The sequence below is a fragment of the Centroberyx affinis genome, unplaced genomic scaffold, assembly GCF_046629955.1.
Source record: "Centroberyx affinis isolate AG114_WGS23_722 - 3 ecotype Tasmania unplaced genomic scaffold, CSIRO-AGI_Caff_v1 ptg000243l_1, whole genome shotgun sequence".
Classification (NCBI taxonomy): domain Eukaryota; kingdom Metazoa; phylum Chordata; class Actinopteri; order Beryciformes; family Berycidae; genus Centroberyx; species Centroberyx affinis.
In genome coordinates this window covers 305743-330000 of record NW_027278927.1, presented here as the reverse complement: position 1 = coordinate 330000, position 24258 = coordinate 305743, and the positions used below count along the sequence as shown (strand labels likewise).

The 24258-nt window shown below is 44.7% G+C and overlaps 3 protein-coding genes across 8 annotated transcripts in view; 1 reads left to right on the top strand and 2 right to left on the bottom strand.

Annotated features, from left to right (window-relative positions):
* Nucleotides 1-4705: 4705 nt before the first annotated feature.
* spice1 (spindle and centriole associated protein 1) lies at nt 4706-11982 on the bottom strand. Of its 2 annotated transcripts, none has more exons than XM_071544269.1 (18): nt 11882-11982; nt 11422-11514; nt 11280-11327; nt 10920-11060; nt 10375-10477; nt 9782-9900; nt 9491-9579; nt 9156-9298; nt 8831-8956; nt 8378-8664; nt 7744-7875; nt 7148-7277; nt 6944-7057; nt 6392-6825; nt 5793-5997; nt 5625-5703; nt 4953-5016; nt 4706-4853 (listed from the first exon to the last, which is right to left on the bottom strand). In XM_071544269.1, exons 2-18 carry the CDS (start codon nt 11512-11514, stop codon nt 4797-4799), a joined length of 2364 nt encoding a protein of 787 aa, XP_071400370.1. In that variant the 5' UTR covers nt 11882-11982; the 3' UTR covers nt 4706-4796. The 2 variants fall into 2 exon arrangements, with proteins under 2 accessions (XP_071400370.1, XP_071400378.1); XM_071544277.1 differs by having other exon boundaries at nt 5793-5970.
* Nucleotides 11983-13179: 1197 nt separating this feature from the next.
* Nucleotides 13180-20382, top strand: LOC139665049 (protein shisa-2). Its single transcript, XM_071544002.1, is given in 3 exon segments — nt 13180-14102; nt 18246-18502; nt 18505-20382. Coding segments are annotated over 3 exon segments (870 nt in total). The 5' UTR covers nt 13180-13798; the 3' UTR covers nt 18814-20382.
* A 1043-nt stretch (nt 20383-21425) lies between these two features.
* atp8a2 (ATPase phospholipid transporting 8A2) overlaps nt 21426-24258 on the bottom strand; it is a 41461-nt gene continuing 38628 nt past the window's right edge. For all 5 annotated transcript variants that reach the window (XM_071543955.1, XM_071543964.1, XM_071543981.1 and 2 more), the window contains 2 exons: nt 23175-23266; nt 21426-23060 (listed from right to left, as the gene is read on the bottom strand). In XM_071543955.1, coding sequence (XP_071400056.1) covers nt 22966-23060; nt 23175-23266 — 187 coding nt within the window. In that variant the 3' untranslated portion in view covers nt 21426-22965. The remainder of the gene's footprint in view (nt 23061-23174; nt 23267-24258) is intronic.

Genomic DNA, 24258 nt, shown 5'->3' with positions numbered 1-24258 from the left:
ACACAGCTGCGTAGTACACTCCTACGCACATGGACACCCACTCACATGCGTACACACACACACACACACAAACACGCACAGCACATGCAGACACATACATTTACTTAAGCACTGTTTCCTCCTCATGCACATGCTTATAGAGATATATTGTACAATGCAGTTTATGAATCTCAAGACATTTTAAAGGGACATTTTGGTGAGAAACCACCAGAGCAAATTCACAAAATGGCTTCAGCACACAACAGCAAATATATTAACACTGCAAATCTGCATCTAAACAAGTCCACCAATATAGGCTACAACATATTATTATATATATTTATAATGCCTGTTCAGCACACCCACACAGTGGCTCATGTGGTAGTGAAACCACTACAGTGTTACGAAAACCATTACAGTTTAATTCAGTGCTGTTCTTTGTTAGTCATACTTAGTGGGTTTGAAAGTTGGGGAAAAAAATTCAAAGTAGTAAAGAAAAACACAAGATGCTCCTCAACACTCAAGCCTCAAACTAGGCTGCTGCAGTACATGAATATCGCCCCCTGGTGGCAGGAGCACCGCACTGCAACATTTAGGGCAAAATGGAATTGCACAACATATAGAAACCATGACTTCTAAAAATTGCAAACAAATCTATAAAAAGTATAATATTAGTGCTATTGGGCTGTATTGATGATGTGCCAGTGATACGAGACAGACATTGCTGAACTGTGGTATTTATATTGTGCTAAAAACCTTCAAAAATCTCTAACTAGACAAGCAGCACATTATTTTTATTATTCACATGAATCCCTACTGGCAAACACATGATCAACAACACAGTGCAGACAACACATGACATATATTTGACTATTTCAATGATAATTCTGTCTCCTTTTGATATGATAAATGTGAAAGAATGAAAATGATGGTTAAAATTACAAAAAAGGGAAAAAGAACAAAAGTGAAGAAGTAGGATTGCCTAAATTCCTAGAAACACACTAGTCTCTACTCAGGTTTCTCTCTATCACAGACTGCATGTACGATACTCTGGACCCCATCACAGTATCAACAGTATCAGCCAGTGTCTGAGTGTGTGTGTGAAGGGGGGGAATGTGTGTTTTTCTGAGTGACTTCAGCCCCCCTTCACTAAGGTGAAGTGGGGGCAGATTTAAATGAGTTAAGAAAACCAAAGCCCCCTCCCCTCTCTACCCACGTCACTGTGTGTCTCTGTGTGTCTGTCTGTGTGTGTGTGTGTGTGTGTGTGTTTGTGTGTTGTGTGATTTTAGAATGTTTCAATCCCCATGTGTACCACTTCCAAAATTTTTTCCCCTATGCAAAAATGGGCAAATGTGTTTTTGTGTACTTTGTGAGTACAAATTATTAAGTTTAAATTATTAGTTTTTCCCCTGCTGACTATATGTTCAGGCGATATGTTCCTGTGAGAATATCTGTAGTGTGGACGAGGAGAGGAGGGGGTTTCTAGGGGCCCAGATAAAGGAGGAGGAGGAGGGGGGGGGGGTCACATGGGAACCTTCCCCGGGCCCTGCGGTGGAGGGGGGGCATTGAGAGGCACTGGGGTGGGGTTAATCCCCATTCACCCTCTCCTCCACTCAGCCGGGCCGGGCACAATAGGCCCCGCCCGCCTCCCCCTGCGTCTCCGCGATGACCCCTGACCCCACGTTTACCGCTGCTGTCCCTGGCCCCTTTATACCTCCATCCTGTTATTATCTGCAATATTTACTCCTTTTGATTTCCCTGCTGGCCATTGTCGTCCCCCCACACACCACTCCTGACTGACTGGAAAAACTCAAGTGCTCTCCTTCCCACTCCAGTCTCACCCCCGCGACCCCGAAACCCACGGCAAACACTACCTGAAGTGGAAATAAGACCGCTTACTTCCACTTGTTTCTGACTTCAGATGATTTAGGCTACAAGGAGCTGCACAGAAGAGCAGAAGTCAATGAACGGATAAACTAAGTGAAAGAATACGTGTAACCTATGAAGAAACACATCTAGATTAGATTAGATTAGATTAGATTAGATTAGATTAGATTAGATTAGGGTCATTGGAGCAAATAATAGCATACAGCAAAAAAAAAAATTTCATAATAATAATAATGTAAACATAATGTACACATAACACAGTCAACATATTCAATGCTAGAGCATATTAAGTAAAAAATATCTGAAGTAATTTATGAAGGTTTTATGGATTTAAAGCATATATGCAGGATGTGCAAAATGCAAACAGTAGAACATACTGAGGCAACAAAAATGTATTAAAATATATAAAAAATATTAATATAGAAGCTTTTCCATACAAATTAGATGCATAAAGATGCATCTTGATACCAAAAGATTGTCCTAATTGGGTTGTATGTTTTAAAATATCCAGCCCTCCTCTTCCTCGCCCTGTGTGAGTCTAGATGATGAAGGCTCACCCTGGATCTCGGCCTCCATGTCCCTGTAGTTGTAGATAAGCTGGACATGCTGCTGATGAGCCTGGAGATACCGCTCTCTCTGCTGGTTCTTCTCCACCTGCAGCTCTTTGTGCTCCTGTAGCCCATCCAGCACCACCGCTGCCGGTCACAAACTCAGTCTGGGGGGCTGGGAGGAGAGAGAGACGGAGAGAGAGGTGTGTGTGAGGAGGAGAGAGAGACGGAGAGAGAGGTGAGTGTGAGGAGGAGAGAGAGAGAGGGCAGAGAGGGATGGAGAAGGTTCTGCAGAGGATGAGAGGGTGGGAAACTCAAACTGTGTGTTTTAGTAAGTACTTTATCAGCTGGATTCACAAAAAAGGAGAGGAAAAGGAGGAGACCAGACTCATGACACTAACATACACCTCCATGTTTAAAGACATTCAAAACCATTTTCAGATGTATTTTCACAGAGGTCTGGGTGGTGGCTGTTTACCTGTTGCAGTCTGAGAGGAACCAACACGTCCAACTCATTCACTTTTCTCTTGTCTCTCCCTGTTGAATAGCTCCAGGTTGCCATCTGCTGCCTTTAGACTGCTCTGCACCACGTTCTTCTGCGGAACCAGGCTCTCTCTCTCTTTCTTTCTCTCTTTCTCTGCCTGCTGGAGCTGAGAAACAGCAGAGGATGAGTATGAGTGCTGTAGTAAGATAAGATAAAATAAGATACAAACTTTACTGATCCCTAAGGTTAAACTGGGTCACTGCAGCACTAAAATACAGTAAATAAACAAATGTATAAAAATAAAATATAATGAATAAATACAGCATCATTCATCATAAAACAGCTCATTTTAGCTAGAAAGAATTCCCACTATGTGAACTACAAGCAGATTTACAGACAGTAGAAGCAGTAGCAGTTTATAAAAAAAAATGAAAAAAAAGGACAATGCACATGAAGAAAGAGAGAAATAGAGAAAATTGTTTACATCTGGTGACTATTTTTTCACTTTTTCCCCACACTTTTTCAGTTGAATAACTCAAAAAGAACTGTGTCTAAGAGAGAAAAATAGCATGAAAGAAAGAGATATGGGGAGGATGGAAGTGGAAGAAAAAGACTGAAACAGAGACAAAAAAAAGAGATAAACAAAGACTTAAAAAGAAACATGAGAGAAACAGAGAGGAGAAAAACAGATGTGTGTGTGTATATGCGTGTGTATGTGTGTGTAACAGAGAGCCAGAACAGGCCAGGCTGAGTTGAAGCTACAGTGGAGAGGAATTGCTGGGGATGTAGATGGGAGGCAGCTCTTCTTCCTCCTCTTCCTCAATGGGCTCTCTCTCCCTTTTATGGCTTGTCAGCACGCAATTTCCCTCTCTCCTCTGAAACACACAAGTCAAATACAAACACACTGAAGCTGAAACTAAGTGATCAAAAACACGCTTCAAAGACAATGGAAACAGAGCTTAACCAAACCAAACCAAACCACAGCCTTAGAAACAAAAAGTCAGACAGACAGACAGTCTGTCCTCGCTCAGTTTGGACCTTGATGCGGGATTTGATGCTTCTGAAGTTGAAGTTGAAGTCCATACTGCTGTTAAGTCTTGCTTGGCCTCTGGGCCCCTCAGCCTGTAGACTGCACCTCGACCACATGGCTCACTCAATGTACTTTTGCAGGAGAAAATACAAACACAAATACACACATACACACACAGAAGGTGCACAATAGGGAATCAACAATCATTTAATCAGTTAGGTTTGGAATTTACAAATAAGAGATTCTGTACAGAAACACTTACCTGGATTGGAAACTAAGACTCACTCAACATTGGACAATTGTCTAAAAATATCACCAGAGGAAAACAAATTTATATGATTTTTATGTTACAATACTTTCAGTTAGCTCATCTCCTTCAGATAGCATAAGAATGAAATAGGAAGAAGAAATGGGAATTTAAATTCCTCAGGGCTTAATGGATGAGTCTCTAATATACACACATGCTAAAACAATTCCAGACATTGCCTCATTCAATTTAAACTGCTACGTAGACTACATTATTCCAAAGTAAAATTATATACAATATTCCCAGACATTTCACAAATAATGTGATCGATGTAACACGGCAGAAGCCAACCAAAGAAAAAAATGGATCTACTTTGCACCAATACTGATTTCTAAATTGTTTATAGATTCTTTGGTTTTATACAGGTGTTCCATAGATACAGCGTGTGTGCCAAGGCTGGCCCACTCAGTGGTTAGGACAAAAAAAAAACCCACACAGTTCACTTTTAAAAATCAACACATTTAATTCATTCATTTAATAATGCATCCATAAAACAATAAAACAAATATCAGGTTGTCACATCCTCAAGTTTCCCAGGCTGAATCATTATTTCTCTTCTTGTCATCTCACATGAGTGGACAAGGCGAACCATCCATCTCGTTCTCTCAGCTTGTCCGCCTGTTTGGGAGAGAAGGGATGTGTTATTTTAGACCCAAGTGGGAACAGCACAATGAAATAAGAGTGCATCTGTATAATCTAGACTTTGTGTGTGTGTACCTGTGTCTTGCCGTCCCTGGTCTCTCCTCCAAGGCTTTGTGAAGACATTTCACCACTAGCAGATCTGCAGCACAGAAAGCATCACAAGAGTTAGCAAACAGAAATTCTTGCTGTGTGAGACAAGTGTTCCCTATAATGTATCTGCTATATACATACAGATGTAATAGTAAGTACTGTCCTTACTAACCATACTGTACTGCTAACCGTGCTGTTTCGCGATGTACAATGTGAAAAATGTCAAAATGTTACATGACACGACTGTCAAAATATCTAGTCACATTGTCCAATTTTAATTTTTAATTAAGGCATTCATTATTTTCATTCCAAATATACCCTTATAGATATAAATAATACCCTGAGATAGGGTAGGCAGAGAAGTGTACTTACCTGACAACAGAATTTAATTTGGGCAAATAGGGTGAATCTACGGCATCTCAATTAGTGAGGATGGGATGGATTACTTTGTGATATAAACTGATAAGAGGGGTGTATTTTTTTTTTTACATAAAAACATTGGCCAGTGTAGCTAGGTAAGTATGCTAATTTCTGAAGAAAATAAGTCTATTAAACCATTTTCAATGTCAGTATACTGAAAAATCCAGCTGATTAGCAAGTACGACATTCCCAGGCCTTAACACAAAACGCCCCCCTCTGCCAGGTTGTGCTACTCACCGTCTTCCACCACCACTAGCCTGTGACAGGGGGTCCTGTGCAGGCAGCAACATGGACGCCTCTGGGGTCCCTCCTCCCCCTGAGAACGACATGATGAAATGATTTGTAACAGTCACTTGCAATCAGACAGGCAATCAGACAGAGACACGCATGGCCGACCCATCGTACCTGCTGTGTGTGGGCTGAAGGCAGAGGGAGGTATGGGGGAGACGGAGGGGGAAACCCTGCCTGAAGCGCTCAGTTTCTGCTGCTCGATCAGCTCCAGCAGTCTGCTCCTGGCCGCTGCACTCTGCCTGTTCAGCTCCAGGAGGCGCTGTTCCACACTGGGGGTGTTGTGCATTGCAGCCTGGGCCAGGAGACAGAGACACAAGTCCTGAGTGAATGTTAAAGATATGTGCATCTTCACTCAAGAAGGATTACTGATCTAAGTAAAAGCAACATGCAGGAAAGTCTCACTTCATTTTTCAGTTTTAAGAAAAACTTTTTATCATTCTACAAAAGATCACAATTGTACATTTCAAGAAAGTTCAGTGATATATCAGGAAAAATGAAAAATGAGAGGTGAGAGGCTTCGGAAGAGTAGGATTTCATGTTTAAAGACTTAATAGTCTCCAGAAAAGTAGGGTTTTATGTGGCAGCCTTTTTCTGTAAAGCCTGGGAAAAATTTAATATACTTGAAACATGTTGTATGTATGTGGGCTGGTCATCTTGAGTGCATGACACAGAAATAATAATCAAGCAGCTAATCAATATACGTGCCATCTCACCTGTTGAGTAAGGTGCTCTCTTTCAGCAGCCTGGGCATGCTGGGTCCCTCTTCCTGTGCTGCTGGACCCCGACATCCTCCTCTCTCCAGCACTTTGAGGTGTGGCTCTGCCTGTGCTGCTGGAGCACGACCCTCTCCGCTCGCTGCTGCTGTTAGACGATCCTCTGGCCCCTGACCCAACACCCTTAGCCTGGCTCAGCTGGGCCCTGATCAGGTCGTTCTGTCGGGTGAACTGAGTGATCTCAGACAGGATGGCCTCTTGAGAGAGCTGTGAGCCCAGAGGGTCAGAGGTCAGGGAAAGGGAGGAAGTGGAGGGGAGGCTGGTGAGAGGCAGGCTGGAGAGGCTAGCGGCTGGGCTGCGGGCCTGGACGTCCTCACGGGAACGCATGGTGTCAAGAGGAGGAAGCTCCTGGTGCAGCGGTACGGGACGAAACACTGGTGAAGAGGGAAAAAGGCATAACAGGCTGACTGAGCGAGTGGACTAAATGACATGGGATGATATGAGCGGAATCAGAAAGTAACAGAGAATAGAAACAGGGAGATAAGCTGGTACCAGGGCTGTGTTGCCAGTTGTCTCCTTGTCGAGGGGGGGAGAGCAGGACAGCAGGAGAAACAGGGGCTTGTGTTCGCTCAGGATCTTGCTCAGGAAAGGGTCCAGTCTGACACACTGTGCAAGACACATGCAAACCAATTATGCCCCATTTACCACATAAATACGCATGCACACACAGACAGACAGACAGACACACATATGAACCTGTAGCTCTGATGTCACAGTCTTGAGGTCCACAGTCCCTCTGTGTCCCCAGAAGTCCAAGTCCTCCCAGAGCCAACACCACTGTGTCCAACCTCTGCTCCAGCTCTGCTGTACGCTGCTGCAGCCCTGCCTGGGAGGAACCACAACAGCCACACACCAAAGTAAAGCATGTGGATTCAAACAATTTAAACTGACTTCATATAATGTGGTCATAGTGTAAGCTTTATTGCAACATAAGCTTTTAATTCCTCCTGCAGGCACCTACACTCAGTATTGCAATAATAACAGATGGGGCATTCTTTTCTATGATTATGGGTGCGACAGTGATGCAATAGGTGCAGCTGAGTACTGTCAGCATCACCGAAATATCACTCATCCTGAAGAATATTATGGCTTTTATACAACGGTGCATTCATAAGGTTAAAAACCAAGACAGAACACAAGAAAGACTGCTAACTCCCTGGTTACCTTAGCAACAAATAAAGCACGGCAGGCCATACTTTATGGGATTTATCAGCACAGTTGGAATGTGTCTGAACAATATACTAGTGACAGAAAATATGGTAAGCTCTGTTGCGTGTTGTGTTGAGTCTTACCTGCAGGGCGGCACTCTCCTCTCTCAGAGCCATGGTCTCAGCAGTGAGGGCATCGATCAGCCCCCGCTGCTCTTTCACCTCCTCCTCCAGTCTCCTCCTCTCCTGAGCCTCCAGCTGCGCCTCCTCCTCCCTCTAACACACAGGGGGGCAGAAAGCGAGCCAAGTCAAACAGATCAGTCATAAAACTTGGGATGCACCAGCACCAAACCCAGTATCAGATATTGAGATGATACCAGGCTAAAACAGTATCACAGAATTTTAATCTGATACCAAAAGTCAAATCCAGTTTATTTGTATAGCCCTTAATCCTTTAATCATCATCTCAGGGCTTCACATGCCAACGTTTCAATACAACAAATAAAAAACGATACTCCCAGCCTTAGATCCTCAATGAGAACAAGGAAAAACTCCCACAAAAACTTAATGAGGAAAATAAATGGAAGAAACCTTGGGAAGTGCCACACAGAGAGAGATACCCATTCCAGGACAGTTAAGCCAATAGCAAAATGTCAGAAATCAAAGCAAAGCCAACTGATTTACTGCCTTGTGTACACATAGAGGGATTCTGGATGTATGCGTACATATCTGTAGGAATGCGTGTTTAATCAAGATTTACATGGATCAATTACTGTACCTGTCTGAGTAGATGCACTAAGCGTCCTAGAGTGGAGACCAAGGCAACAGAGAATCCAGTGAGGCCTTGTGTTTTGTGCTGCTGTGGACCGCGGGGTGACGTGGGTACTGTCTCAGGACTCAGGGAATCCAACTCAGCCTCCACCTGGCCCAACATGGCCTGCAACAGGCCCAGACTGGACTGGTCCCCACTGAGAGCGCTGACCGTGGAGCCATCCAGCCCTGAACTCTGAGAAACACACTCTGCACGGCCCTTCCTGGTCCTGCTGGGGTGACTAGTGTTCCTGCCTGGAAAACACACATGCAGACCACACAAATACACACGGATACAAAAAAACAGATACCACAAAATCTTTATTTGTTCCCGTTTACAGCTGAATTTACCAGTTCATATAAAAGGTATTTTCTTCTAGAGTAATTCATTTTTGAGAAACAGGTCCCTTCCTGATTCTACCTGACTGGTTGAGGGTGGTCTCAGGGTTCAGGACCTGAGTAACCAGGGTTGAATGCTCCTCCTTGCCTTCTTCCGACTGGCTCTGTCTGGACCGTAGACGCTCAACTGCCACTGTGGCATTGAGAGCTACAGATGGAAATGAACCAAGGAGGGACAAGTTTGTGTTTAGAGTAGGAACTAATCTCAATATATATACATATATATATATATCAATATAATCTCATCTTGTGGACTATTGTGGTGGCTAAATATGATAAATGAATAAAACTTCCTCCTAGTCCAACACGCTATGAGAGTGCATCTGTATGAGTCCCTCCACTCCTACCTGCTTGGTTTGGTGCTCTGCCTGATGTGCAGGGGGTCACAGGAACACCATCTCTTTCTCCCTGGTGCCTAGAGTTGGGATGGACTCTCTGCTGTTGTACCCCTCTGCCCCGAGCCTTTACCTTCATTTTCCGTAAATTGGCCCTACAAAAGAAAAGTAAGGTGAGCACTGGAGTGATAACAGCAGGGATTAACACTTCAGTAGTAATCAGTAAAAGCTCCTAGTTTACCAGAAAACTTTTCTTACTATCAAGGATTACCAGTCAGTTTTTTCTCAAATTGCTGTGATGGCATATACTGGGCAGTTGGTGTTTTGTGTTTTGCAGGCATTACTACCTATGTACTACATGATAATCCGAACTGGCAGTAGGACAGGTATCTTCATCACTGTGGTCCTCCTCGGAAGCTTCTAGTTCATTAAGAGCCTGAAAGGAATGATTTTACATAAAGATATGTTAATACCAACCAACATTACACACAAAAGGATGAAACTTGGGAATGATGTACATTAGTATATATTAATACCAAGCAAAAAAGCTAAATTAACCATAAATGGATAGAACTTTATCTCAGACCCTCTTTCTCTCTCGCTCTCCCTCTCACTGACACAAACACACACGCACACACCTGTTGGTCCATCATAGACTGACTCAGGAGTGACAGCTGGGTTGGAGGATCTGGTCTCTGGACCACAGGCAGTGCTGAGTCAGAGTCACAGTTTGGCGCCATGGTCACACTGGGATGCCCTGTGGAAATATACACACACACTTAGGATTATTTATCATGCAACCACAAAATAGCTTTTGAGGGTCAGGAAAAATGAAAATAGAGCAAATAACAGACTTAGCACATTAACATCTCTAAAAGACAAAACAATGTTGTTTATAAAAACATTGCATGCCATTACAGTGCTGCTGGCATTGCCAATCACAGAACAGGCCATATATGCACAGAGGCCATCTGGGTGCTTGTGGGGTAAAGTTATTTCATTAACAATACCACCAGTCCCTCCTTATCCATGTTAATAAAGTTAATAATTCTTTCCACTATTAACAGTGGAGACAGCCTGAGCCAAAAATGTAAGAGTCAGCATGGCATAAGCCATGAATGGGAATCTACAAGCAGGGGGTGAGTATGTTAACATTTTTGGCTTATTTTTTTATCCACTTAGCACCAGGCACTTTAGATCTACATAACAGAGTGAATGAGTAGTTTGCTACCAGTCTGCCTGCGAGGAGCGTCTCCGAACAGGTCCTTGACCACAGCCATGGCTCTGTCTGAACGGGCCAACACATCCTGCAGCAGGAACTGGTCTGAGAAAACCTGTGGAGGCATAACACACCACCACCATGACGATGGCAGCAATTCACAGTGTGCTAATCTCAGCACCTGAAAATGTCCATATTAAAATTCAATACTTTTCCAGGTCTCAATTTTTACACCCTGCAGATTTATCATGTTTTGTAATGTTTTACACCTTAGGCTAATAATATTATTAATACTTAGCAATGAACACAAACTTTCTAAGGGGCAAGCAATTCACAGTATAGTGGTGAATTTTGGGAAAGTTTGGAAAGTTTCATAATTTTGGTTTGTTCTATACCCGGAAATTGTCAAACTTATTTTCCATACTTTTCCATACTTTAAAAAACAGGAACAGGAACAAAGTGACTATGTTCTGGTTTAAAACTAGCAATATCAACTAAGCATATAAGCTAATCAAAGCAACAGACAAATCATCACACACACATATGTACACACACACCTCCCTGATGATGCTGAGGCTGGCGCGGTCCAGCGGTGCAGGGCTCCCAGGGTGTCTGAGATGCCGTCTGAGGGCCTTCTCCTTCAGCTCCCACTGAGCCACAGCCTTGTTGTGGGACTTGTGAATCTCATGGCGATGAGTCTGGAGGGGAGGACAAAACACTTAGAATAGCTTACTTGCATACATGTGTAGTAGTTGACGTGCTAGTGGACCGAATTACAGTACTGTACTTAAGTTCATGTGCTATTGGTAGTAGGCTACATAGTATGAAATGTTACTGAAGTGCTGCTCTGGTATACAAACTCACACTTGACAAATCACCATTCATAGAACAAGCACACGTTCAAACAAACACCTTACCAGCTCCTCGGGCGTCAGCTTGTGCACAGAAAGGTCATTGACAGTGCTCTGTAACCAACAACAAATGGCTGCCATTACTTTCCAGCTTGTGTTAAAGATAAAGGTGCACTGTTTTGTGGACAGCTGCAACAAGTGTACTCACCACCCACTCTCTTTTAGGAGCCCCTGCCTTCTTGGGGCGCACAGGCCTTTTCCCTTGAGTGTGTTGTGAGCGCCCCGTCCTCACAAACGACATCTGTTTACAGAGCAAGATGGAAAAAAAAAGAAACAACGACTAAGTTAGCTATGGAGATCACAGAAGACACGTTCAGAGTTGAAGCATCGTTTTGTTTTGTAACGTGGGGCTGCACACATACTCTTGGATGCTCCCCTGTTTAGAAACGTCATTTTATTTTGTTAACGTTACAGTTCCACTTCCGTGTATGTTCCTCGTCTAGCTAATGTTATAGACCCAGGCCAGAGCATGATAGGGGATAGAAAAGCTAATGTTTTGTATTTGAGCGTCAGTTGGTAAGAGTCTGTCGTGTTTTCACTAGACTCTGCCTAAGCACGTTAGCTAAAAGTTGTTTTGGTAGCTAACTAATTACGGAAATAGTACTTACGCTTTAAGAAGTGAAGACGCGGTTAGCTAATTATGAGAAGCGTTGTCTTCGTTTATTTATGTTAGCCAACTTTGCTTCGAGACTGAGCTGTTGTGTGTCACTTTTTCAACAATTGCGCGCCACTTCCTGTGTTGTTAAGGACGCCGCTTGACAGCAGACCGTGATTATATTATTTATGTATTTAGTTATTTATTTTGACAGTAGAATTAAGGAATCTTTTAGAAAATGGTATATGTGTACTTCGATGATTAACCATTCTGTAGTAAAAACTGGAGAGTAAAAAGGTAAAGAAAAAATATATAACTGGCCCACCTTCCGGTCAGCAAAAGTGTTAACTATCACGCATGCGCTATAACGCCGTTACCATAGCGACCGATCTGGTACAGGCCTGGAATAAAGTTGTCTCTCTCCACATACATGTACTCATCACGAAAACGTACATTTTAGATTTCAAATGTCAATGTTTAAACGTTAATTTCAAAAGTTAACAATACTTTCGGTCTGTGTGTATTTTGGATGTGTCTAATGGACGATATCTGCATCAGCAGGTCCAGAGATATCCTTGGGAGCAGACATTTGCGAAGCCGGTTTTAGCCGTTTGTCTCGCTTCCTCTCCTGTAGACCAAAGATCTTTCTACAAGAGATCAAACTTCTATTGAATACATCGTCAAGATCAAGCACCTAGCAACACCACTAGATGGCAATGTCAACTTGCAAATCCCCATTGGCTGTACAGTGTCTGTGTGGGGAGAGGAGGAGTACGGGACAGTGGACTAACCTAACTTCCATGCTGACACCACCAACTGCAGAAAGTTGGGTTTTCCAGCATAAGCATAGAGTCGCGAGAATTTTGGACGATCGTTCAAAGCGCACCCCGATATGGAGTAATAGAAGTAACGTTAGCTGCGCCAAGCCAGCCACAATAAGACCGGAAATGAAATGTTTTGCCTTCAAAATAAAAGCGTAAAATTGTCACGTTGGACAACAGTGTTATGTTTGGCTGTGAAAAGCACGTTTTGAAAACAGTAATTTTATTTTCATTCCTTCTATTCCTCTAAAATATTTTCACTTTGGTGCTTTTTATTTGGCTACTCAAAAAGTTGCAACATGCCTCCCAGTAAGGTTTTTTATTCTGAAGGTTTTAACCGGAAGTCTTATTTTATTCTGGGTGTCTTGACAATGAATTGTGAGTGACCATCGTTATGGCGAGGTGTGTGTTTGGATCTGACATTATACACGCCTCTCCCTCTCTCTGACGCAAAAGTAGGGTAGACTATGCGCGCTTTAGTTCAATTAGAGTAGACTGGCCTAGACTTAGTTTATGGGCTCTTACACCCAACAATGCAGACCAAGCCATTAAAGTTTGAAAAGTTAACTTTGCACATGGGGCCGGTGGTCAGGGGAGCCAGGAGTGACAACAGGAGTGCGCCTATGGATTAGGCTACAAAGTGTTGGTTTCGCTGCATCTCCGGGGAAAGCCATTTGAGGAGCGCAGCTCAGGAGGAGACATGAACAGCCTCGCTGCCGTGCCAGAAGACATCCATTAAGTCTCCTGATGCTGGATTTACCCCGAGCTCCGAGGGCTCACAACTGGAATATCAGTTAAGTGTAGGTCGATATCATTTATGTGGCCATTTTTTCCACTTAATAGCATAATTTAGGGTTCTGGACAACTTTTGGATACTTTTCTACACGCATGAGCCATTTGGAGACGTTGGATCTATTGCATTACGCATGGGATTCTCCTAACAAATGACAGCTTCGAAGTGGTTTGTTGTTCTCTCACTTTATCTCATCAGCTCCTTTTATCGCATCGACCCACCGTATCACTCCCTTAACCAGGTTAGACAGAGGGAGTGAAAGCCTCACTGTCTCATTCAGTGCACCAGCGTGCGGCCACAGGCGACCTGGCCAAGGATGTGGGGAGGAGGTTTCCCGATGTCTGTCACCGTGATTGTGACTCTGCTCCTGGTCATCATCGACGTTAAAGCCAGCGGGGAGTACTGCCACGGCTGGCACGACTCCCAGGGCGTCTGGAACGAGGGTTTCCAGTGCCCGGAGAAGATCGACGCAGAGGACGCGATCATCTGCTGTGGGAAATGCGAGCTGCGCTACTGCTGCTCCAGCACTGAAGCGCGGCTGGACCAGGGCAGCTGCGACAACGACCAGCAGGCTCAGGAGCCCGGGACAGACAGCAAGGAGAGCAAGGACACCGGGGCAGGTAATAACATCCTGGAATATAGTCTTCAAATCTCTAGGCTGCTGCTACCACCACCACTATCATAGTACTACTACTACAACTACTTCTACTACTACTACTACGACTATTACTAGCCTACTATTATTACTAATTGATTACTATTACTGAATTGTATAACTAACTAAAAGCAAACAACATGCTCATAGAATCAATTAAAACAAGTAAAAACAAAAAAAGTAGGCTATCATGTGATAACAAGAGAAGAATATAGAGGGTGAAAACAATGCAATTGTAAAAATAAATAAATGAATAAAAAAATGGAACAAAAACACCACATAAAAGCAAATCTATAAATAATAAGGGTTCAAGAAGTTATTTAAAAGTTTACACTGATTCTGATAGCCTTAAAGCAGGCAGGTCGTTCCAGATTATGGGAACTCAAAAGTTCACCTTTAATCTTTATTGTGCTTTATTGGCAAGAATGTAAAAAAGCCAGCACTTTTTCCTATTGCCAGGCGCTCTATTGCGGGTTTATGTGCGGGTCTTTGTTTGCTTCAAAGTGTAGCCGGGACTAAACCTGTTTTTAAATTAGATTTCATACAAATTTAATTGAAAGTGACGTACTTAATAATTGCAGGCTAAGTGGCCAGTTGGCTGACGCCATGTCCAAGGCGCATGGGCAGGAGGTCTTAAATTTGATATTGTAAATTGCAGATAAGACTGCTGGCGGCAGGCGGCCTATTGCTTGCACACTAGACCTTTTAGGTTTAGTTTCTATTCATAAAAGCAATAGGCCTATCTCCCCAAGAGCTTAATCTTCTCCCTGTCTCAGTTGGCAACGACAGCTGCAGAGGAGACAGCGGACTCCCCAGAAAACCAGTTAACTGCTCCACTCACTCACAAATGGCAAATTGTGCTGTGCGCAGTTATAAATAGCTGTGTTTGTTCTGGCTGTAACAGTGCACAGGCCGGGCTCAGATCACACTGTCCCCACGGGGATCAAGTTTGGACTTGACCGGATCCTGGACAGTGGCTCACCAAGGCGCTGACAGCTCTGTTCATAAAAAACAAATCGCGTTATGTATCATTTCCTACTAGACTCGTGGATTCACTTTCCAATCCACAAGCTCCTCCTGTAATCCCCACTGCCGCTCATTGGTGGCTCTGGGCTTTCAAGGGATTCACACTCAGACTTGCTTTCAACTAGAGCCTCATATAGACCACATGTAACTTGCATTTAGTTACAGGAGGCATCATCACCAAAGCTAAGGGGATAGTGTAACCCACGCATTCCAATTTATATGATGTATTAGGTTACAATAGACACATGCATGATCATGTTTTTTCATTCATTATAACAGGCCATTCATTATTTTATTTTAATGATGCTAGGGCATGTAACATAACCTGGTTCATCATTGCTTATTCTCATAATGTAAACTACACACTCCTTGTGGAGCTGCATCATATATTGAATAAAAGACAGACAAGTAGATGACTGCACTCCAGGAAAGCAGAGCAAATAATGGACATGAGAGAAAAGGGCAACAGGCCTACTTCATGTTTCCCTGGAGGATTTGCCTTCTTTTGTACTGAATACTTCCCTGCAACCATAATCTGTCATTTGCTAAAACTATCATGCCTTATCACTCCAGGAAGAGGCATATACATTTTCATACAGTGGACTCCAGCCAAAATAACTTAAAGGAAAGCTTTTTTTTCTTTCCCCAGGACAAAAAAGGAAGTCTTTTGTCGTGCAAGGCCCAGTTTGTGCATTTCGTTCATTTTCATACACTTGGCAGCCTATTAATCATCGAGCAAAGATACACACTGTAATGTCAATGAATAACGGGCAGGAAATTATTAATGTGCTCAACATGAAGAAACATATGGTATTTAGGAACAGGAGAATGCCCCTGGGATAAGCTCTGGGAGAAGAGAGAGAGTCCAGCCCGCTACAAAGACTATGCCCAAAACAAGAGCTTAGGGGAGGGGGTTGCTGCTGCTGCAGCATGGCTGCCACAGCTCAGCTCCAGCAACAGGTGTGGAAGAGTGACAGCGAACAATAGGAGCGTTTCTTCCCAAGCTGAGACAGCCGCCATTTGAAAAAAAGTGATTCATACTCTTACAAAACAAAAAGTAAATAGATAAATAAGGTCCTTTTTAAAATATAGAAGGCAACTTAAGTCCTCGCTCGACAAAGTGATAACATTTTACAGATAGGATCCCCTATATATAGTATATAGAGATATTAAATGCTGAACTTTAAGTAGTGCTTTTTTCCCCCCATGGATTTACTGTATAGTGTTTTGGATGGAAAGTAATTCTGCAGTAACAGCAGCAGGAGTTTTTTGCAATTACTAATCCTCATCAGCCATGCAGAAAAAGGGAGTGGAGCAAGAGATATTAAGGTCTAGGCCATATAAGAGCAGGAAAACAGGGCAGTGAAAGGCTCTCTGGGACGTTTCTGCTCTTGTAACTTATATGCGTTGCCATAACAGTCTTATTGAAACAGCTCATGTAAAAACCTGTTTATGGGACGGTGTAGCTGTAAGGTGCATTAGGCTATGAAGCTGACACCACCTCCTGTCAATGGGAAATGGGTCATGGTCCCAGGTTGTTGATGTCAAAGTCTCCGTCTCTTCTGACACTGGACTGCGTCTTTTGTCACCTGGACTTATTGCCTTACCTAATGAATGACCCCCAGCTCTTAACAGGTTTTATGCTGGATATTTGGCTACTTTTGATGAGCACTTTGAAAAGTTCCTCAAGGCCATGTGTGTATTTCAAAGAGCACAGAGCAAAGGGAAACCGGTGCCAGTTGCCACCTTTCTGGGGTGTAGAGTTACACCTCATAACACATTGGCATATTCAAAGTGGAAAATAACTACACCCTGGGAACAATAAATCAGAACAAATCACTTCTAATATAACATGTTCTTTATTGTAGTCTCGAGGTGTGTGTGTGTGTGTGTGTGTGTTTGTGAGTGTGAGCGGACATTCGAGTGAATGAGTGAGGAAACACCTCAGCAGTGACCTCATCTTGCCTCTTACTCTGTTGCTGCCAACAACATTCCCTGTGCGGCTTCACTATTGGGTCAAAAGGCACAGTTAGCACAAAAAACAGTGATTTTTTAAAACAAAGTGTTTATTCAACTATGTTTCAGATTTATTGTCAGAGCTTCTCATGCTCACTTAGCAAAATTTGCAGAAGTTCAACTGGAAATTAGAATCCTAAAAAACTGAAAGACTTTTACCTGTTTAATAATGCTTTCATTGTTTTCTGTGACCTGAATTGTGCTGAGGGGAGAGTGACAGCGGTGAATTTGTGCGCAAATGACATGCTGATTGATGGAACCATGTGAGTGATCGGGTAACACTGATACTAGTATGATTTGCTGTTGCGGAGAGATAGAAAGAAAGAAAAGGTTAGAGAGAGAGTGTGGGATTACTTCTTTGATTTAGGGACTGAATAACCTCCCATTCAACTACTTTAAATCAGTCAAATTTAATACCCTTTTCTAAGAATAAGCCAAGTAGTTTAACTTGAAGACTTTTTTTCAAAGGGTCAGGGTCATAAATATCTGAAGTAAAAGAAGGGTCACAAATATCTGCTGGCAACATGGCTTAAGCATGTCACCCATGCAAACAGGCGTGCACAAACATACATCCACACATACACGCACTCTGATACAGCAACACACACAAACACACACACACAGGGGTGCAGGGTTGAAAAGGGGGGGGAGGTGGTGGGGTCACAGTTGGGTGCAGAGGATTAGAGCAGATCAAAACAAAGTTAATAACTGCTAATGAGAGCCTGGGGCTCCCTGGGGACCCAATCTCAGTGCACCTCTACCTCTCTCTTTCTTCCTCTCCGCTCACTCTTTTGTTTAACTGTCTCACCCGATCTCCACTCACATGTAGGAGCTTTGTCTGTGTTATGTGAGTCAAGGCATGTGAGTGAGAGTCTGCTACTCCTTTGAAGTCTTGCACAACTATGTTCACAACTATGTTCTTTTCATCAGGCAAATGGCGACATTTTGTACAAATGAATATTCTGGCAAAAAGCTTTTTTTTCATGTGCATTGATAGTATGTATGTTTTCTGCCTGACCACTCATTATCTCTCCCTCTCTCTCTCTCTCTCTCTCTCTCTCTGTAGTGCCCATCTATGTGCCCTTCCTGATCGTCGGCTCAGTGTTTGTGGCTTTCATCCTGGTGGGTTCTGTGGTCGCTGTGTGCTGCTGCCGCTGTCTCCGGCCCAAACAGGAACTGTCGTCAGGAGGCGGGACAGGAGGCGGGGCCGGCGGTGGCCGTCTCCTGGAGACCATCCCCATGATGGCTAGCGTGGGCACCTCCAGAGGCTCATCCTCCCGCCAGTCAAGCACAGCCACCTCCTCCAGCTCTTCTGCCCCGGTCGCCGCGCCGCGCCCCGTTCCCCGCCTCTGATGCGCGCCCAGGCCTCCTGCTGTCTGCCCCCTGACGCCAGCGTCTTTGTCAACATGCCCACCAACTTCTCTGTACTCAACTGCCAGCAGGCCACCCAAATCATGCCTCACCAGGGGCAGTTCCTGCACCCCCAGTACATCGGTTACGCCCACCCCGTCTCCCCTACCCCGACCTTCCTGGACCCCACCCAGGGAGGCTACAGACCCCTCCAGTCCCCCTTCCCCCCTCCCAGTGGGGCCAGCGTCACCAGCGAGCAGAAATACCCTCCGGTGACTGTGTGAGGGGCCACCCTACAGACCACTGTGCCACTTTCTTGTGAAGACTAACTTGTGAAGTGTAACCCGTGAGGGCCATGCCAGAGACCTTGTGGGGACGCTGCCAGAGTGGAAAAGAATGGCATGGAGTCAGGCTCACATGAAGGACTCATAAAAGCTTAGCTGGCAGCAGTGCCTGCCCTGCCATTGTGTGTGGTGTGTGTCTGTTCAGTGTGTCATATGATCTCTTGGCAAGTGGCTGTGAGCTAAGCTCAGCCTAAGATGGAGTAAGAGATAGATGCATATATAATTTGCTGTCTTTATGCAAAGACAAAACTACATATTGATGGGTAATACTGCACAGATGGGCTCACTGCAGCCTGCAGTTCTAATAAAGACTGTGCGTGTATTTGTGCTTGCATGTATGTGTGTGTGTGTATGTGAGCGAGAAAGAGCATTGTGGGCTTATATGTGTGCGGGAACAAGTGATGAATGGATGATTAATAGCAATGAACTGTATGCAATGTGGATATTCAACCAAAAAATTGTGACCACATGCTGTGTGTATGCCATGTGCACATCTGCACTTGTGAATGGTTTACACAATACACTAAATGTATGTTTGTGTTTTAAGTATGAGATGAGAAAGTGTGTGAGATGCTGTGTATGTTTGTACTGTACTTGTGTGAGTTTGAGTGTGGGAGTGAGTATAGTGTGCAGGGATGTGGTTATACGAGTTGTGAGTAAGTGTGTGTAATGGGAAATGCAGGTGGTGTGATGTGAAAGGCAGTCGCAATCTCCCTGTAGGCCATTAAACTCTAATGAAGTGAACACAGGACATAGACTGTGACGCTCCACCCTTACTGTACCCCCCACCCTCCCTCCAAAAAAAAAAAAAAAAAAGAAATACTGCCCCAAGCAGAAAAACACACATACACAAGAAGCCAAAATGAAAATATACTCATGCAAGGACTGGCAGTTAATGTACCTAAGAGGTGTGTGTGAGTGAGAGAGAAAGAGAGGGAGACGGAGAAGATCACAGAGTAAATTATGCAGTAAATAGCCTGCCAACTGTCCCCTTCACTTCTCCCTCCGGTGTGTGTGTGTGTTTGTGTGAACTCAGTTCAGTGTGTTAGCTGAGGGAACCGGAGTTGTGCTGGACGGTTCCAGGGCACTTCGAACATTTTGAATAATTTTTTTCCACTTTGGCCAGGCACAAAAATGACAAAGTGAAGGCTGGCTGCCATGTTGGTTGTTAATCTCAAAAATGCTTTCCTAACTTGGAGAATTTTCAGCCATTCTGTGTACTGTTGTGCAACTGGCTCTGTAATGGGGCTGGTAACTCAGTAACTTACAACTTCAGGAATGTACTGCTCCATTGAACATGCAGTCTGAGATGTCCCATAGTACTGAAACCAGTAATGTCTGTGTGCCTCATCTACTCCAAGCACAATGTCTGTAAGATAGGCAGCGTGTGTGTGACAAATTAAGAGTATGTGTTAAAAGGAGGATGATTTGAGGTCCAATGTGTTCCCTCCCTCTGTGAAATACAGTGATTTAATGCAGGAGTAACATTTTTCATATGAATTTAAAAAATAAACGACTTTCAAACAGAATGCTGTGTGTTGAGACCTTATGTGTTTCATTATTTTATCACCTTTTCCATTGTCATAAATATGCAAAAAGCATGTTTTGTGTGTTAAAACCATGAAGAGAGAAGTCTGTTGCCATGGCTTGTGGCCCCTAAGGGGTGGTGAGATTTACATACACTTGGAGACAGGCTAACAAACACAATGGTCTGTGTTAAAACTGGGGAATGGGGCTGCACACAGAACTGTCTCAGAGAATGGGCCTTCAACAGATTCTTAATCCCCTTGAAACACACACACAAACACACACACACATATTTTAGCTATTAGACACACTAATTACACACATCCACAGACAGCCCAACCACCCACGGTGGACAGAACGAATACCTGTCACATCATCCGACACACAGAGCAGGAACAACAAACCGCAACAATAGACCGTTTAAAACTATGACTACTTCCTTAAGCCTGTGGAGGCGCAGTTTTGGCACGCGTCTATAGAGACTCGGCTAATGTGGAAAGCGGAGCGGGCCGCTGGGGAGTCATTGGGGAGGAGTTGAAAAGCATAAATGGCTCCGTGGCTCCTGCTAGGCCCCGGCCCGATGGATTCTCCATACTGGAGCAGCTGTAGTCAGTCTGGGCTGGGCCGCATCCAGGAAGGTGGGTGGGAGTGGGATCCCCAGCCGGACGCGGCGGCCAGGCGGCTGGGGTCTGTATTAATCTGCTAATGGTTGATCTGCACTGGCCCTCCCTCGCACACCCTGCACACAGAGCGGGAGCGTGAGAGAGTTTATGTATGAAATCATATGTATCATCCTCATCCACCATCTCTCTTCCATTCCATCCTGTATGTCTTCAGCGTACAATGTGAAGTGAACTCCTGTTGCCCAGACTATGACCCGTATTCCCCTCCAAACCCCCAACCACACTGTCATCCAAGAAGCCCAGTGTGAATGCATGATTACACTTAATTTGCAACAACTGAGTCAAAGACAGAAACACTTGGTCAGGCCATGGATTGATTAGATTTAATGATTAGGACTCGGATGGACAAACCTCGGACCCACCCCCTTCATCCTTGCATTCTTGAACCCGAGTGTCCTCAACACAGAGCACACAGACAATGGACTCTACATTCAGGCACATCCCAGAGCCAGAAAAACACATGATGCCACCGGGCGTCTCAATCAAATCCCTTGTGTCGGATGCCTAGTAGCACTAGTTCAAGTAAAATATTCCCTCTAAGACATTTCTCCACAAATGAGTACAAAAAAACAGGCATTAATGAAAAGAGAAAAAAAATAATAAACAGATACACATGTCCACTTTATTCAACAACAAAAAATAAAAGTCCAGTAGTGAGTGGAAATCCAGCAGAACTGAAGGAGGAAGCTCTAACGCCAAGCTGCTGCTGCTGCTGCCGCTGCCAAGTCAGTCGACCTCCCAGGCCAGACAGGCAGCATCGCGACTCGGGAATCACAGGAGCGGCCGGAATTGAAACGGGAAGAGAGAAAAAAAAACAAAAAAACAGAGTGGATTCAACCGGGCAGGACGAGGAGACGTGCTGTAGAGGAGGAGAGACGTGGAGGCCGCTGAGTGGCTGGGAGATGGAGAGATAGGAAGGAAGAAATGAAGGGATAGAGAGAGATAAGTGAGAGACAGAGAGAGAGAGAGAGAGAGAGAGGGGGGAAAGGAGGGTGCTCCTGTGTGTGTGGAGGGACGTCCCAGCGGGGGGAGGGGGGGCGGTCCAGGCGGAATAGGAGAGTTTGGGGTGAGGGTTCTGCCTCAGTGGCATCTCAGTGGTGTTTGGCAGTGAGGCTTGGGGCTGGGATGGGATGAGACGGGATGGGGGCCTGTGGCTCTGGGGGTCCTGGGTCCATGCCTCCTCCCTCCCTCTGTAAGGAATTCCTTCTGGGCTTGTGTGTGTGCGTGTGTGTGTGAGTGTGTTTATTTTGAAGTCACCTCCCCTCCCCTCCCACATCGGCATGTGATGACAGACTAGCTAAACCGAGCTATGGAGAGAGAGATGAGAGGGAACTGTGGAAGCAAACGCACACGCACAAACACACACACCTACACACACACACACAAACACACACACGGACACACTTACACACTTACACACACACACACACACAGGAGCGCAAATGCGTGCAGCCACACATGCACAGGCAGATACAGATGCACTGGAATGCACACACACACATATTAACACACAGTGGCATAAACCAAACCCAGTCTGTGGGATATACAGATACAAGTAGCAGTCTCTGAGTTTGATTCCTCATGTCTGTGCGTGGATATGATCGCTCATGCCTGTGCGGCTTTGTGTAGGAGTTTGGAGAACATTTATTCCATATAGTTGGCCTGGTCCCTTCTCCCAAGTCAGTCCTCCACGCCCCAGCGACGGCCTCCCCGCCTAACCGTGACCCGGGGGGGGGGGGGGACGGGTCAGGTCGTAGTTCCAGTAAGGCCACAGCAGGGGTCGGTCATCCAGCAGCGTGAGGGTGTCACATAAGTCTCTCTCTCCGCTGTCACCCTGGCAACCGTTGACTATGGTGAGCCGAGGCAGTGGTCAGGGGCGGGGCTAGAGGCTGGGGCGTTGGCGGGTGGTGTCGTAGGAGCGCACTACCTGGGACTGGGACACCACCCCATGCTCCTCCTGAGAGAAGGCATAGCCATCTGGAGAGGGAGAGAGAGAGAGAGAAAGAGGGGATATTCAATTTTAAGACCTGTATTCAAGCAGAACTTGGATGTCGCAACATATGGGGTGGCGTGTTCGGAAAGGACACTCACGTGACACGGTCTGCTGTACCGAGTTGGAGCGTCCTACGCTTGAAGGTGTTTTCCTAAAGACTCTTGTCAGCAGATGGGCCCGTTCGTTTAGACTGCAGGGAAAAGGAGAGAAAGAAAGGTTACACAATCCACACAATCATGACACATATCCACTTAGTGATAGGTAATTAAATCCAAGAATCTGCACTACTGAATACTAAAACAACACCATCACTTCTGTGAAATCTATTTATCAGTCTACATATTCCCTAATGCTCTTTCCATCCTTTCAATTATGACCAAAATTTTGATTGTTTTTTTTCCTCATAGTCCTATATCAGTCAAATGTTTTGGAGATCAGTGATCGTGAAGTAAAAGTAGGAATTATCATCATGTAACGCCTGAAATCATTCATAGATCGAGGGCAGCAGGGTGATTAGGGAGACTGTCCGTCCACCAGAAGGCCCGGGTTTAATCCCCCGTAACAGCAAGCGTCCACTTTGCTGAAGTGTCCTTGAGCAGGACACTGAAGGATGCAAGCAAAAAGAGAATTTGCCAGGGATCAATTGAGTTTCACAATGATCACTTAACTGCCAAAACCTGAATGGGTTTAAGCCAAGTAACTGGCAGGGGTTGATTTGAGACCAAGTGCTTCTAAAATTCAGGGTAATCCAATAGTAAGTCATGGCCTGGCTGCAGGCTAACAGGACAGCCACAGTAAACTGCTCCTCACCCCCCTCACCCCCCTCACCCCCCTCACCCCCCTCCTCTCCTCTCCTTCCCCCCGTTCCAAGAAGAAGACTGGACCCTCTGTTCTAAGACCACACGCCGTCACGGCTCCTCTCCTCCCGTGACCAAAAATAACTAAGCCCATTCCAGATTGCACACAAATGCGTGCACACAAAAGCATGCACACACACACACTCACTTATTTAGTCCATAACCTTCCTCTCTCCAGTCCCATCATCCTCATCATAGCCACTTATGGCTACAATTTGCCATTAGACATAGGCGGTGGATGCAAATGTCAGGATACCAGAATTACTAACTGCTGTGAGAGGAAGTTTGCTGAATCCATAGATAGAGGGATTCTTTTCCTAGATTT

Bases quoted from the DNA above. Each gene is read 5' to 3' on its own strand.
- spice1 (XM_071544269.1), bottom strand. From the start codon at position 11,514: ATGTCGTTTGTGAGGACGGGGCGCTCACAACACACTCAAGGGAAAAGG. The intron at 11,328-11,421 runs GTGAGTACACTT...TGTTGGTTACAG, and splicing joins CTCCTAAAAGAGAGTGGGTG to AGCACTGTCAATGACCTTTC. The intron at 9,580-9,781 runs GTGTGTGCGTGT...CATTCCTTTCAG, and splicing joins AGTCTATGATGGACCAACAG to GCTCTTAATGAACTAGAAGC.